Source organism: Dinoponera quadriceps, unplaced genomic scaffold (genome assembly GCF_001313825.1).
Source record: "Dinoponera quadriceps isolate SergipeBrazil2010 unplaced genomic scaffold, ASM131382v1 scaffold777, whole genome shotgun sequence".
Lineage (NCBI taxonomy): Eukaryota > Metazoa > Arthropoda > Insecta > Hymenoptera > Formicidae > Dinoponera > Dinoponera quadriceps.
In genome coordinates, this window is record NW_014555488.1 from 688,748 (window position 1) to 704,779 (window position 16,032).

General features: G+C 41.0%; 4 protein-coding genes across 17 annotated transcripts; 2 read left to right on the forward strand and 2 right to left on the reverse strand.

Moving 5' to 3' along the window:
• Positions 1–475: 475 nt before the first annotated feature.
• Positions 476–4,617, reverse strand: LOC106744395 (SWI/SNF-related matrix-associated actin-dependent regulator of chromatin subfamily B member 1). 8 transcript variants are annotated; one of them, XM_014619138.1, is made up of 7 exons: positions 3,433–3,618; positions 3,109–3,212; positions 2,738–3,046; positions 2,457–2,584; positions 2,057–2,369; positions 1,423–1,599; positions 476–1,336 (listed from the first exon to the last, which is right to left on the reverse strand). In XM_014619138.1, the coding sequence occupies exons 2-7, from the start codon at positions 3,135–3,137 to the stop codon at positions 1,297–1,299; spliced, it is 996 nt and encodes a 331-aa protein (XP_014474624.1). In that variant the 5' UTR covers positions 3,138–3,212; positions 3,433–3,618; the 3' UTR covers positions 476–1,296. The 8 variants fall into 8 exon arrangements, with proteins under 8 accessions (XP_014474624.1, XP_014474623.1, XP_014474622.1 ...); XM_014619137.1 differs by having other exon boundaries at positions 3,109–3,290; XM_014619136.1 differs by lacking the exon at positions 3,433–3,618 and adding an exon at positions 4,495–4,617 and having other exon boundaries at positions 2,738–3,212.
• On the forward strand, positions 4,174–11,952 carry LOC106744391 (AP-1 complex subunit beta-1). 4 transcript variants are annotated; one of them, XM_014619122.1, is made up of 12 exons: positions 4,174–4,377; positions 5,127–5,239; positions 5,802–5,972; positions 7,465–7,491; positions 7,592–7,837; positions 8,306–8,566; positions 8,753–9,175; positions 9,346–10,033; positions 10,436–10,697; positions 11,012–11,363; positions 11,450–11,641; positions 11,737–11,952. In XM_014619122.1, the coding sequence occupies exons 2-12, from the start codon at positions 5,132–5,134 to the stop codon at positions 11,809–11,811; spliced, it is 2,805 nt and encodes a 934-aa protein (XP_014474608.1). In that variant the 5' UTR covers positions 4,174–4,377; positions 5,127–5,131; the 3' UTR covers positions 11,812–11,952. The 4 variants fall into 4 exon arrangements, with proteins under 4 accessions (XP_014474608.1, XP_014474607.1, XP_014474604.1 ...); XM_014619121.1 differs by having other exon boundaries at positions 4,364–4,443; XM_014619118.1 differs by lacking the exon at positions 4,174–4,377 and adding an exon at positions 4,715–4,738.
• Positions 11,953–12,450: 498 nt separating this feature from the next.
• LOC106744400 (40S ribosomal protein S27) lies at positions 12,451–13,349 on the reverse strand. Its single transcript, XM_014619149.1, has 2 exons — positions 13,242–13,349; positions 12,451–12,771 (listed from the first exon to the last, which is right to left on the reverse strand). Exon 2 carries the CDS (start codon positions 12,768–12,770, stop codon positions 12,513–12,515), a length of 258 nt encoding a protein of 85 aa, XP_014474635.1. The 5' UTR covers position 12,771; positions 13,242–13,349; the 3' UTR covers positions 12,451–12,512.
• Positions 13,350–13,608: 259 nt separating this feature from the next.
• On the forward strand, positions 13,609–15,663 carry LOC106744399 (low molecular weight phosphotyrosine protein phosphatase-like). 4 transcript variants are annotated; one of them, XM_014619146.1, is made up of 6 exons: positions 13,609–13,713; positions 14,184–14,431; positions 14,553–14,644; positions 14,744–14,934; positions 15,332–15,493; positions 15,566–15,663. In XM_014619146.1, exons 3-6 carry the CDS (start codon positions 14,608–14,610, stop codon positions 15,647–15,649), a joined length of 474 nt encoding a protein of 157 aa, XP_014474632.1. In that variant the 5' UTR covers positions 13,609–13,713; positions 14,184–14,431; positions 14,553–14,607; the 3' UTR covers positions 15,650–15,663. The 4 variants fall into 4 exon arrangements, with proteins under 4 accessions (XP_014474632.1, XP_014474631.1, XP_014474630.1 ...); XM_014619145.1 differs by having other exon boundaries at positions 13,639–13,884; positions 14,121–14,431; XM_014619144.1 differs by having other exon boundaries at positions 13,639–13,884.
• Positions 15,664–16,032: the final 369 nt, after the last annotated feature.

Here is a 16,032-nt window from a genome sequence, read left to right on the forward strand (position 1 = left end):
ACACACACACACACACACACACACACACACACACACACACACACACACACACACACACACACACACACACACACACACACACACACACACACACACACACACACACACACACACACACACACACACACACACACACACACACACACACACACACACACACACACACACACACACACACACACACACACACACACACACACACACACACACACACACACACACACACACACACACACACACACACACACACACACACACACACACACACACACACACACACACACACACACACACACACACACACACACACACACACACACACACACACACACACACACACACACACACACACACACACACACACACACACACACACACACACACACACACACACACACACACACACACACACACACACACACACACACACACACACACACACACACACACACACACACACACACACACACACACACACACACACACACACACACACACACACACACACACACACACACACACGAGATAGGAAACACCAAGTATTTACTGATCGATAACGTAAAAAGTTGGCTCTTACTTTATATAATGCTGAACACGGCCGAATCCCGAAAAAACGAACTGAACTGTGAACATAAAAGAAAAAATATATTGTAAATTAAAGATTACAAGTGTAAAGTCGCTCGTTGAATTCGCGATAACCCGTGTACGATAAACATGAACAGTAATCGATCATAACGTAATTAACTTTGCTGTTCTATTCGGGTCTATTTGATCTGAAATCATTTTTATTTCCCTGTCACATCTTCACATGGTGAGTGAACGTTCTGGTATCTCATGACTTTGTTTCATAGCTTAGTTTCAATTTAATGTTCTTTAATTATGAGATAAAACCGTGAAATGCCAAAACGTTCACTCAAATCATATAAAAATCTAATAGAGAAATAAAAATGATTTCGGGTCAAATAAATCCGAGCAGAACAGCAGGATTAAATTTTTCCTTTGAATGTAGCCATGTAACTATTATTTTTAAAAATACTTGGTTTCCTATATTTCATATCCTATAATCAAAGATGTATCGAAGTAAAAAAGTGTTTCTTTCTTTCTTTCTTCTTCTTTTTCTTCTCTCTCTCTCTCTCTCTCTTTTTGTTAGTTATATATATATATATATATATAAATCTTATATCATAGAACATATATATACTAAAAATTAAAAGATGTCATCGATTGAAAAACACATTGGATCGTACATAGAGTTACTCTTCTAGTTTTACATATCGAACTGTTGCCTGATTTTATCTACCAGCCAGGAGTTGTGTTCGCTAAACGTCGCATGCGTCTGAAATAAAAAAGAGCGAGAGTAATTAACAGATCGGCTATGTAAGAGAGATTGACAAAAAATGCAGCGTATTCCATACATCTTACCGGGTATTTCGATCTTGATCGCGTATCTTCTTCTCCATTTCCGCGTCCGTCAACGTTTCCAGGAACGGTGCCCATTGATCCGCCTCCGACGGAGGTCTGAAGGGAACTTCTACTGTGGGTAGCGGCGCCTCAGAAAACGCATATGTTCTCTGATGCCACGACAATTGTCCACGTACGCTGCAAATGCACTTGGATCGTATCAAGATACGAAAAGAACCTTAAATATGCCTCAGCATGAGGAAAATGCCTAAATATCTTCTTTCAATGATATGAGAAATGTTTAGAGCACAATTTGAATGGTTTTAAAAAAGGAATGCCGTGGGAGAAAAATTTTTTACGGTCATTTTTTCCATCTTTGTCAAGATCTCCATATTCAGGCCCCCAAGATATTTAGGTATTCTGCGCTTCCCTTTATTTTGGGACACCCTGTATAATAAACTAATAAAATATTCATACGTGCCAGTGTAATTACCATCTAATAGCTCGTTTCTTTAGTAAACTTACCACTTTGCTAATTAAGGCAATAAAAGAAACAACTTGCGTCGCCTTCACGATTATGTGATAATTGTATTTACATACTTTTTGTATGAAGTAACATCATGTGAGACGCAGAGAGACATGTTCGTTGTTTTACCTATAAGCGATGGCAGTGACGAATTCTCCGCCGAGGCCGAGTTCCGCGCAGAGCTTCATCGCGAACTTCTCCGGATTGTTCTCTTTCTCGGACATGTCCCATTCCACTTGGTCCACTAACGACGTGTTACCCACGTGTATGTTTAACTTGATTATTACCCGTTGATCGCACTGATCCTCCAGTATTGTTTCCTGAGGGAATGCTTCTATTTGCTGCCTTATCGCCTGTGCGATCGCAGGAACGAACGTTAATGGATTTAAGTCTAAATCGTCACACAATACTTCGGCAAATTGTTCAGGCGTTATGAGACTCTCTGTAGAAAAAGAAAGATATCTCATTTTATAGCTATAATTTGATAGCCAAAGACTTTTGTTGTCATTTAAGATACAAAGGAATTTACCATTTTTATTCCACGTGAAGGTATCCCTCAATTTCTGGCCTTCAATTTCCATATCTAAACGTATCGGGACAAGCATCTCTTGTTGCGCGGCATTTTCTAAGTTTGCTGATGGATCTGTGTCATCGAAACTGTAACGGATACAAGAATAAAAAATTAGAATTTTAGGTTTATTTATTTATAGGAATAATAAACAAAGATAAGAATAAAGGATAAAGGAGAGATACAGAAGCTTCAAAGGAGGATTCAAAGGATAATGATTTGCTCTATAACTTCGTTCTTACCATAATGGGAAGGTTCTAACTTTCTTATTGTGTACTCTATTGCGATTTATTGGTGTAGCTTGAGGAACTGCATCCAGGTGTGAACTATTTGGCAGACTAGGTACCCAGGCCATAGACTTTTTGGTTTTGCCTTCCCTAGGTGCTGGTGGCTCGGTCGAGTGTACAGACACAGCTTTGTATTTGTCATCATTGCCCTCGATGATATCCTCCACTTCGCTAGCTCTCAAGAGTGAAACGCTGGATGCGAGCACATGCTGACTCAATCCGAGTTCCACGAGCTTCTTGCGTTCATCATTGGTTATGGATCTCCTGAACATGCCAGGATACCGTTTGTAAAGAGAGCCGCGAAACAGACGCAGGTAATTCCCGACCTCCGATCCGATGCAATAGTACTCCCCATTCTCCTCCACTTGGAAACTTATGGGTTTGTCACCGTACGTGCGTAATGCCATTTTTGAGGTTAGTCTCGCTGCAACTTGGAGCAGAGGAGGAGGAAAATCAGTCTGTGGGAATCTGCGACGTTCGCGAAGGTGCGTAAAGGAGAGCTGTGCATCTAAATTGCGACAATCGTAAAAATAAATTGGATGTGTGATAACGTGGCGATAAAGAAGTAGATGAAAACCTATGTGTCATAAAAGATCTGTTATTTCATAACGAGAGTCGCGTCAAGCACCCACAGACGTACTCAACTTTACCTGAGGACCAAAATTATTCATTCACCGGCGTTTGTGAACGCTCATAAAATCTTGTCTGACACACGAGTTTGTTTATATTTTTGAGATCTTTCAACAGTTACGATGGACGCAACAACACTTCACTAGCGACTCCAAACGCGCGCGAACTAACGAGAGATCAGAAAGAAGTTGACGATAACGAAGATTGGATTATTCTTTTATACCTACGGGGATACTCCAATCTCAGCACTGGAAACTTCCAACGGTTGTGAAATAAACGTTCCGAACGCGGCCAATGTTATTTGGTCTGTTCTTTATAGCTGCACTGCTGAACTAGTTCCATAAGTTGAAGTGAGACAAGTACATGTTTTCTCACTTCAACTTATTGCACCAGTTCGGCGGTGTAGCTGTAAAGAACAGATCAATTATCATTCATTGAGTACGTTTAGAAAATACGGTTGTGCAATCGTTGAATGATTATCGCCTTTGGAATTGCTTTCGGAAATACACTCTAAAGTAGAATGGCATTTATTATAATTTATCAAGCATGATAAAGAAATGTTTGTTCTTTTTGTCCTGATTGGTCAATTAAACGCCACTCTACCAATCGAGTGGGGTTTTGGAACGCGCCCTGAACGAATTCATTGGTGAGAACTTCATCTAATGTCTCGTTACCAGAAAACCTATTCTTCTATTGGACGTTGAAACGTCGTGCCGTAATCGTCTATTGCATTATCAAAACAGTGTGAATCCCGCATTATTCCGACATGTGCACCGGGCCTCCGATAACATGCCAAGTGTCATACGCTTCGTGTGATATACACGTATTCGCCTAGTTTGTAGAATATAAGTGTCAGTGGTGGAGGGCGTTTTCGTTTCGGTTTTCGTGGCTGCTGCGGATAACGTTCGATCGGTTTCGGCCGCCGCCCCTTCGCCCCTCGCCGCTCGTTGCAATTAAATAGACAGGTAATTAATAAGCCTCGAACGAGCAGTTGCAGCGGCCGTTCCAGATGCAACCGTTTGAGATGCTCCGTAATGTTTCACACTTTTATTACGTTCTATCGGCGTCTCGCATTCTCGTACCTTCTTATCGCCCCTTCGTGTATGTCCAACGTCTCTCGCGCGTTGTTTCAATCAGCTTCGCGTTAATTATAGCTTGATACTCGAGTCGATATGCAACTTCGTCGGCGAGAGTTAGCGCTACGGCACCATAGATTCTGGACATTGATCCAGTCTCGGTTCACTATATATATATATAGCGGAATCTTATTTAATTTTCCTGCAGACCCTTACGTGCGGGCGCCTCGGAACTATCACCGCCCCTCTCGTACGCGGATTCGTTGATCAATGTGGTTTTCATTTCTGCGAACGTCTCAACTGAATGTTCTGTTTTTTTCACTACTTTGCTAGTGTCAAATACCTTGATGATTGGACTGTATTTAATTTTCAGAATGAAATTGTAACTGTCGATCGTTAATTGTTAAATAAATAGATTTGGTTGAAATTGCTTATAGTTCGATACTATTGAGATTGCAACATTTTTGTTGAAAAAAAAGTAATGTTAGATTGATAGAAGAATCCATGGATGAAAGCAGTGATGGTTCTATGATATATATATATATATATATATATATATATATATATATNATATATATATATGGTCTTATATTGTGAACAAGAAAAATGATGTAATTTTTTATTATGTGTCACTGCAGACAAGATGACTGATTCAAAGTATTTCACCACTACCAAGAAGGGAGAGATATTTGAACTTAAGTCAGAACTGAATAATGAGAAAAAAGAAAAGAAGAAGGAAGCTGTGAAGAAGGTAACGATGGTTTGTCTATGTTGATCTTTAAGTAGTTAAGTTTTCAGGGATAATTATAACTTTTGCATTAATAGTAAGGCTATGATATATTGTAAGAGGTCAGTAATTTCATGCAGCACTTATATTGGTCAAAAAAGGTAATGTATTTGGAATTATCAAGGTAAATTACAAAATCTGTAATGAAAAGATTTGGATCATATGACTTCAAAATCATATCTCTCTGCAATAGTGTTTATTCTATGTGATATTTGCGAACTGTTTGTTGCAATAATTGGTTGAACTAGCAACCTGTAAAAAAAGAAGCTATTAGAATAATTTTTGTGAACCTTCTTATCCCTCAAATCTGGCACATTTCTGTTCTGACTAAAAGTGTATTAAATATGAAAACTTGATTGAGTGTTGTTTGGACTTTTATCGTTTATTTCTGTCACTTTAAAGCAGATTAAAGCAATAACAAAACTCTGTTTAGTGCATTTGTTTAGTGTATTGCATTCTTCCTCATCACGTGTGCTATGTTATGTACCATTCAATAATGCAAATATATCATTAATTGTCTGTTCAGGTCATTGCTTCCATGACAGTGGGAAAAGACGTGTCCGCACTGTTCCCAGATGTAGTGAACTGCATGCAAACCGACAATTTGGAGCTGAAAAAGCTGGTGTACCTATACCTGATGAACTATGCTAAGAGCCAACCAGATATGGCCATCATGGCGGTCAACACGTTCGTCAAGGTAACGTAGCTTAGAAACTCATCATCAATTCGTCATCACTGATTTTATATTATATAACGCACTTTTACCCTCTACGTATATATTTCTTAATGACACTTGGATGATGTTCAGAGTCTGTCTGTAATGAGGCAAGCTGAAAAATTGTCCGTGTCGTCGTTGTTCCCGGTGATTACAGTCGGGTTGTAAATATATCATCCCTCTCCTTATCGGGTATCCTCGCTGTATTCATTTTTACAGCGTGCCTCGCCACTCAGTCTACAGACTGTGCTTTGCAAATTACAGTTTGCACAGAGCTGTCTGCGTTATGGGACGGAATGTACCTTTTCATTCTTTGCGACTGAATTGTTTATTTTTCAAAGGGCACGGGTCTGGACTTTGGTTGCTTCAATTGTATACCTTTGACAATTGACTCTTATGTTATTGTCTGGACAATCGAATTAAAGATACATAGCATTATCAAGAAGTATCTTTTTTCTTCTCACTCCTGTTGTCGTTAGAAAACCAAATTCCAGAAGATGTACTCCGATAGGTATATACTACATTATATCAATAGGAGAATGAATCTGTGTATTCATATATAATAATTAGAGTACCGGGATTGATATGGAATAATTTAAAGTCTCATACATATGTTACTCTCCACACGCTAATGCACTGATACGTCGTCCTGTTTCTCCGAACACGTGAATTTCTTCCGAAAGAGCAGATTTTAATCTACAACAACTCGAAACGTTTTCAGCAGATTGTATATTTATTCTCACGATGCTATATATATATATATATGTCTTTTATATCATGAGTACATATTAAACTGATTATTTTTTTCTCTCTCTGTTAATTCCAGTTGCGATACCGATTGCTCGATTCGAAGAGTTAGATTCAAACGTTAGTTCTTTTTATTCGCAGATCTCTAATGTGCAGCAGCATGAAAAATGTGATTCCTCTTCAATGTTTTATTTCATATATATGACATTGCCTTACAAATTGGTGCTTGTACAAATTGGTGGTCATATTTGCTAATTGCACGCAATTTGTCCTAACTACTCAAAATTTTAGTGTATCTGATGAATGTAATTCGTGTTTACAAAAAACATATAATGCGATTTATCTAAGTATTTGTAAATATGCTCTTTTCTCTCTCTCTCTCTCTCTCTCTCTCTCTCTCTCTCTCTCTCTTTCTCTCCCTTTATGTTGGGCAAAGTATCGTCTAAATTATCTTTATTTGCATGGCGCCAATGTTGGTGTAACACTTTGCGATTTAATGCATCATTTGCAAAATAATACACGAGTAATCATTCATATGTGAAGAAGTAAAACGAACAGAGAAGGATAGGGAGAGAGGAGACTTGCAAAGAATATACCTCGTGCTCTTTAAAAAATAATCAGTTCTTGATTTGCGTTACTTTAAATGGCTGATAAGTATAGTATTTAACACTTTAATCAAAATGGTGACGGTGACCAATTTGACCTTTTTCGTTCTGACACGCAAAAGGAGCTAGCGACATCTCCGATAACAAAGGTACCATACCACTTTCTACTTTGTTAAAATTCATGGGTTGAGATAGATAGCCACTACTGTGACTAGACTTGAATCCCTGGCTTGCCCGATTTTTGCGCAGGACTGCGAGGATCCAAATCCGCTGATTCGTGCGCTAGCAGTTCGTACTATGGGCTGTATACGCGTTGACAAGATAACTGAGTATCTGTGCGAGCCACTGCGGAAGTGCCTGAAGGATGAGGACCCGTATGTACGCAAGACGGCAGCCGTATGCGTCGCTAAGCTTTATGACATAAACGCTGCCTTAGTCGAGGACCAGGGATTTCTGGATCAATTGAAGGATCTCCTGTCCGATAGCAATCCTATGGTACCTATGAACTTTTTTTAGAGTCGCACAAATTTCAAACAACGAGCTGATCATGACGCATTGAGGCCTTAAAAGCCTCCTTTGTTTTTAATACTATGAGAAACATATTTAGAGTGGTGGCACAATTTGAGTGGTTTCGAAAAAAGAATGCTGCGGAAGAACATTTTTTTATAGTCATTTTCGATTGTGCTCTCAAAGTCCCCCCCCCCCCCGAGATATTTAAATATCCTCCTTATGCTGAGACACTATATTAATAAAAAAATATATAAAAATGTTAGTATTTTGTAAAATATTCCCAGATAACATTAAGACGTTGTAAAGACGTCTTTTAGGCATACGTGTTGAGTCAAAGAAAGCATGCGAGTATGCATAAAAGAGTAGATAAAATTTCACTCACAAAGAAGTAGACCGCCATAGCTTGAAGATATCCTTGCGGGCAGTACGATAATGCACGACAATTGTCGCCAGGTTGTCGCAAACGCGGTGGCTGCATTGTCGGAGATCAACGAGGCCAGTCCAAGTGGCCAACCATTGGTGGAGATGAACGCACAGACCATCAACAAATTGCTGACGGCACTCAACGAGTGCACCGAATGGGGTCAGGTTTTCATCCTGGACTCATTGGCAAATTACTCGCCCAAGGACGATCGCGAGGCGCAGAGCATTTGCGAACGGATCACCCCGCGCTTGGCACATGCCAACGCCGCAGTCGTTCTCTCCGCTGTCAAAGTAGGTGTATCATGAATGAGCGAAGGATCTGGAAGACGAAGAATGGTGAAAATGAAAGGCAACGAATTTCTACTGACTTCTCTTCTCCCGGATCCTTCGGATTGACTGTCGAGTTCTCTCTCGGTCTTGTATATGGCGCATTTAAATGCTTTTATATTAACGGCGACTTGCTCATCGTTACTGTAGGTGTTGATGAAACTGATGGAGATGCTCCAGTCTGAATCGGACTTTGTGGGCACGCTTACGAAGAAATTGGCGCCGCCTCTCGTCACACTATTGAGCTCCGAGCCGGAGGTACAGTACGTCGCGTTGAGGAACATCAATCTGATCGTGCAGAAACGACCGGACATTCTGAAGCACGAGATGAAAGTATTCTTCGTCAAATACAACGACCCCATATACGTGAAACTGGAGAAACTAGACATTATGATCCGCTTAGCCTCGCAAGCCAACATCGCGCAAGTTCTCTCGGAGTTGAAGGAATACGCCACGGAGGTCGACGTGGATTTCGTGAGAAAAGCCGTCAGGGCCATCGGCCGCTGCGCCATCAAGGTGGAACCGTCCGCGGAGCGTTGCGTCTCCACGTTGTTGGATCTGATACAAACCAAGGTAACGTCACTCGGGGAAAGTTCAGAAATCACGCGTATGCAGAGTGCTTCTAAGCTAAACACTGTCAAAAACTATAGACGCGCTCTCGGTGACCCGCTTGATCCACCCTGTGTCTCCTTCAGCATTGTCAAACCATCCGCGAGGTAACAATGATCGCGCGATTTTCGCAGGTGAACTATGTCGTCCAAGAAGCAATCGTGGTGATCAAAGACATCTTCCGCAAGTACCCGAACAAGTACGAGAGCATCATCTCCACGTTGTGCGAGAATCTCGACACGCTCGACGAGCCGGAAGCGCGCGCTTCCATGATCTGGATCATCGGGGAATACGCCGAGCGCATCGACAACGCGGACGAGTTGCTGGAGAGTTTCCTGGAGGGATTCCACGACGAGAACACGCAGGTGCAGCTGCAGCTGCTCACGGCGATCGTGAAGCTGTTCCTCAAAAGGCCCACAGACACGCAGGAGTTGGTGCAGCAAGTGCTGAGCTTGGCCACACAGGACTCTGACAATCCCGACCTGCGAGACCGCGGATTCATCTATTGGCGGCTGCTCAGCACCGACCCGGCGGCGGCTAAAGAAGTCGTGCTCGCAGAGAAGCCGTTGATCTCGGAAGAAACAGATCTGCTGGAGCCGACGTTGCTGGACGAGTTGATCTGCCATATCTCGAGTTTGGCGTCCGTGTATCACAAACCCCCCACGGCTTTCGTGGAGGGCCGAGCCGCAGGCGCCAGGAAGTCTTTGCCGGCTAGGAGCAATTCGAACGAGGACTCGGGCCAACGTGCCGCACAACAACCGCATGCACAGGTCATACCCGCCCAGGACTCCCTCATTGGCGATTTACTTAGCATGGATATCGGTGAGTGAGAGGGAACACTAAATAAAACTAATCTTCATTTAGCTCGGATTAAACTGATCGATGTGCAACAACGAGACTCGTTAACACATCAATTTCCAATTTACGTAACTCGTCGTTCGACGATAATCAAATAGTTACAAGACCTAGGAAACCGGAAAGAGTTATGGAAATTTTAAAATTGGCCAGGGAAAACCTCAAGGAAAGGTCAAGGAAAAATATCGAAGAGCATGGAATGTCCTTTGGACTTTGCTCACAGTTCCCTTAAATGCCCTTATTCTAAAGAGTACTTTCTTTCCCCGCTGCGTAGGAATCGCGAGTACTTATGGTTTCTTTTTGTTTCAGTGTCCTGGTCGCAAGAGAATTTCAATTAAATCGATGAAATGTGTCATCTGTACATTCCAGGTGGACCGACGATAGTCCAACCGGCGCCCCCGCCTCAGTCCGCAGGGTTGGGACTTGACCTTCTGGGCGGCGGTTTGGATGGAATTTTGAGCAACACCGACAACACGAGTGCAGCACCGGTCGTTTCCCAGAGTACGACGGGTCTGCTCGGCGACATATTTGGCTTCAGTCAAGGTCCCACGGCTTATATACCTCCCAAGGTCAATTGGCTACCAGCCGAAAAAGGCAAAGGCTTCGACATCTGGGGCACATTTACAAGAAAGTAATTAATACAGAGCACTACGCAAGAGTATATATATGACGTGTCTGTAACTCAAAAGAAAAAACGGACCAATGTCCGTTTTTTCCATAACGTAAATGTCAATAGGTCTGTTTTCTGTTTCTGAACTAGGTTGCACTTTTTATCATTAGAGACAAGCGTAACTTCACATTGAAGGAAAAAGGAACGAAGTTCAAATGCAGCCTTAATTCAGAAACAGATAATAAATCTAATATATCGTTTGGTGTTATAAAGAACGCGCGTTTTCCGCTTTGAAAATGATTACATCATGAAGTCACGTCTCTTGTCGACAACAGGAACGGACAAATCAGCATGGACATGACTTTCACGAACAAAGCGATGCAGCCGATGGGAGGCTTCGCGATACAGCTCAACAAAAACAGCTTCGGACTGACGCCCGCGTCCCCGTTGCAAGTACCAGCTCCTTTGAGTCCTGGCGCCAGTATAGAAACGAATGTTGTATTATCCACCGCGGGTGCGGTGCAGCGTATGGAGCCTTTGAACAATCTCCAGGTCGCGATCAAGAATAACATCGATGTTTTCTACTTCGCCTGCATCGTGCCGATGAACGTATACTTCACCGAGGACGGACAGCTGGATAAGAGGGTATTCCTTTCGACCTGGAAGGATATACCCGCACAGAACGAGGTACTGTTCTCCAGGTTTTCTCTCTCCTTTTCTATTATTAATCGACGGACTAATTAGAACTCGACGATCAACATTTTCCCTTAAAGGTGCAATATACGTTAAACGGAGTGATGCTGACCGCCGACCAAGTTGTGCAAAAAATGCAACAGAATAACGTCTTCACTATCGCCAAGAGGAACGTGGAGGGGCAGGATATGCTTTATCAATCGCTTAAACTGACAAACAACGTCTGGGTGCTGAATGAGCTGAAAATCCAACCGGGCAATCCCGATGTCACAGTACGTTTCCAATGCTTATTCTTCGTATTATGACGTATTTTTATCTTAGAGGCTTCGTCTCTCGTGTTATAATTCTTCTCCTCTTCTCGTTGCAGTTATCCTTGAAATCTCGGTCCGTAGAAGTCGCCCCTGGAGTATTCCAAGCGTACAATGCGATTTTGCATTCTTAAGTTTTTCGTTTCCTTAATAATTAGGATATTGCGGATTATAAAAGACATTATATAAGTGAGCATGTGCAACAGCCTATTTATAGAAACTATCTATGTTACATCCATATTGTGCATGAGACTCAAATATATCTTGGAAATCAATACCATAGATCTCTGTTACGGATTACCGAATTTATTATAAAACAAAAGAAATCACGGACGTGTATGGAAATAAAAATTTATGATCACTTGTACGGTTTTATTTGCATGTTTTTTTTTTTTAATCTCCTAAAAGCAAAAGAGATTTTTATATTTATCTTTACAGAATATGTATGCTCTTACATACATATACAAATGTATCGTTGTCTAAACATTAATATAAACTTATTCTTGTTAGGTACAATAATTTTTTCTAACAAAAACTTTGTAATACATTAAAAATTCTGGAAATTTGATTTGAAGCCTTACTAAAATTACTTAGTTCTACATAAGGAAAACTTTTTAACCAATATACTGCTTACTTAAGAATTATGTAGAAATGTACATAAAATTTGAAAAAAGTTTAGAGAAAATATCTATCGTCAATTCTCTCGAAATTTTTCACAACGTAATTCCACGTAGGATATACAGTAGGTAGGTCACATATAAATAGCTAAATGATACTGTAAAATGTACGACATAATAGTTTTATTTATATAAAGTGAGGTGTACAACGAGCGAAATTAACATTGCACCTTTCTTCTAAAGGAGCAGCCTTCCGTTAGCCTTGCTTTACCGCCTGTTGGTGTACACAGTATCGTTCTGCATCCATCACATTCCACTGGCCTCTGCGCGTGTGAAAAGATGGTTTTTATGGCATAGCACCCGGGGCACTTGACATCCATAAAGTAACTATTTGGCTTTTGCACGAGCCTCTTCAGCTTGTGCTTCCTCTTCTCCTCGATCGGACTGGGGTGCAAAAAGTCCCTTGCAAGTGGCATTCTGCAAAATAAATTACTCTTAAAAATGACGCTTAAAGCATCTTCATAAGCTACATCCGATAAAAGAAACTTTCATATATGCGATTGTAGAGTGAAGTTCGATAAAATGAAAATCAACACATATGCAACATTATGCAATTATGCAGCATAGCGTTGATACTTAAGTACTGTTAAAAAAAAAAGAAAGAGAGAGAGAATAAGATACCTCAAGTAGCGTAATTTTTCAGTTCGTTAGGCGAACTTTATTGGTGCGAATAGCGAGACAACGGAGGAAAAATTGTTGGGAGACGAGCCGTGAGTACCGTGTACTCTCGATGCATTCTCGAAATACGATGGGTGATATCGCGACCGAAGCCATGGCATGCCGCTCAGATGTGCGCACATATCGTCTACCTCCGGTCGAATTAATGTTGGCTTTTTGCAGACAAACGAAAGCCGCGTGATAGCGAACGGATTGACGGGAATACTTACGTGACTCGCCGAATATTTCGCCTTAAATTCGATAATTGCGTTCGTAACCACGTGTTTCACGGTGCAAGCGACACAACGTTACAAACTGGAAAGGAAACAGCAGCCGATCTGACGTGATATTTAAGTCCCTAGGATCTCGTCAGAACTGCCAACTGCTTCACTATGTGGCGGTCGAGTCTCGTCCGCCGCCACCGGCGGCGCAACCGCCCAAAGCGGCCTCACGTTTGAGGAAGCAAGTTCTGCAACCGCGCCCGGTCTTTTGACCGGCTTCTGCGCCACCCCGCTTCGCGCGCACCGCCGGAATCACGAGGTGGTCACGCGACCCCGCCGGCCAATCACGTGTTCTGTGGCGCGATCGTGTTTTGTTTCGAAACGTCCCGGCGATCGTGCCAGGACCCTGACTCGCTCTCTTCCTTCTCGGACTCCGGACAACACGGATGTGCTCATGAGTGTTCCCTAGTTGTTCACCCTTGTGCGTTCCGTTTTCGACATTACGAACCAACGCGTATCAGTGCCTGTGTTCCGGCCCTCGCGACACCGCTCGCCGCCAATCGCCGTCGCGACGCCTTGAGCTTGCGTCTCGTATCTCTCCCCGCGTGAGAGAAGGAGCCGGCTCCACGTCCTAGCGAGCCGAGCTCATATTGTAAATAGCGTTCCGATTTCTGTGTCCCACGCTGCGGTCATTTTTGTTCTCTCACGACCATTTCGTTGCGCGTCGCACCCATTTCGTTTTGCGTTGCGGCCATTTTGTTCTCTTGCGAGCACAGTGTTTTGCGTCGCGCCCATTTCGTGCCGCGTCGCGACCATTTTGTTCTACGCCGCTTTCCTTAGCTTTTAGCTCATCGTTTTCCTTTATTACGTTTGCGAGTTTGTACTTAGCCAGAAAATACAGCTGCGTGTGAGCAGTCATAAGGACTCCGCTTTATTAGCGCACATCCACAGGGCTACCCGTACTCGAGACCTTCCTCTCCTTCTGCACGCGCGGTGGCCATAGGCTATCCTGCCCTCCACAACTATATATAGTTGGAAATCTCCCTCCGCGTAATACGACTCAACGTCAGGATCGATAAGTTTTACTTCCGAGTAATGTGACACAATAGCTGAGGTGACCTTTTTTGATTTGTAAATTTTGCTTCAACGTCTGAAAGAATTTTTTTGATCAGAGAAGAAATTACAGCACTTTCTTTTCGGTGAGCTTCGAAACACGTTTCGTACATGTTCTGTGCAAGTTTATTTAAATTGAATCCCTTCAGAATTGCCTGTTTCCTATTTTATAATTACGCATAATTAATGTACAATATAAATTTTCAGTACGTATTTTCGAAATAAATTTTATCTGTAAATAGAAGTGTTAATTTGTCTCAGGATGTCGCAGAAAAAAAGAGTACTTATGATTTGTTTAGGTAAAGATGTTATACAATAAGTAAACATAAAATTAAAAATAAAGTTATAATGAAAATGTGCTGTTGTAAATATTAATTACTCGTGCATCTGATTTGCAGGCAATATTTGTCGATCGCCAATAGCAGAGGCTGTATTCGACAGCGAAATAGGCAAGAGAGGCTTGAGAAATCATTGGGAAGTTGAAAGTGCTGCGCTAATAGGATATCATACTGGTAAAAAGCCAGATCATAGAGCTCTGAGTACTTTAAAGGAAAACGGAATCACTAATTATTCTCACAGAGCACGTCCAGTAAGCTGCTTAGCTACAATCATATAAATGTTTTAATTATGTGAATTATTAATTGTTATAAGTTGTTGAAAATACAGGATATTCCACGAGTAAGCTGACTAATTTCTAGAATATGTTTTAGAGGCTACTCTAAGCAAAAAATTCAGATACATTATAAGATAATTTGGTTTCATTGTTGACCTGTCAACAGTTAATTGATAGAAGTTTAAAAAAGTAAATTGAAAGATTCTATGGTACAATGAATAGCAGTATGTTTGAAGACAAAAAATGAACATCTTGAAGTAATACGATAAGAAGAACAATATTCATTTGATAGCAGTTAATAACACATTCTAGAAGTTTGTCGATTTTCTCATGGGACATCCTGTATTTATATTTATTGTCTACTTATATGCAGATTAAACAAAATGATTTTGAAAATTTTGATTGGATATTTGGCATGGATAATGACAACATGATAGAATTAAATAATTTGAAGCCAAGAGCATGTCGAGCAAAAGTAGAGCTCTTAGGAAGTTATGATCCAAGTGGAGAAGTTATAATACGAGACCCCTATTATGTACGTGTAACTTCTAAATATGCATAGAGTTAAACAAAATAAAAATATTATATCATCGTTATCTTGACACAGGACAGTGGTAATACAGGATTTCAGAAAGCCTATGAACAGTGTCTAAGGAGTGTAACAGCATTTTTGAATAAACATGCTAATTAATCCATGTAATCAAAGTATCGGTTTAACAGGATCCTTAATGAATTCCTCTCTAAAAAAATCATGTTAAGTAGAAATTAACAAAGCTCCTAGTCCTTCGCTACAACCATCTTTATTCAATAAATAAAAGGAAAATTCCAACAATTTTGCAAGTATACTAAATCACAAGTGTCATTTTTTCGATATATTTTTTTATATGAATGTATAATTCTTAGTATGTATTTTCCCTGCGTTTCTGACGTCATTAAACCATTATTATTATTGACAGTCGTAGCAAGTAGTCAGGAGTTTTAATATAAAAAACAATTTATTATTATTATGTAATTTGTTTTAAGGTAATAGTGCATAATGTAAAATTGTAAATTGTACCATAGATGAGAATCTGT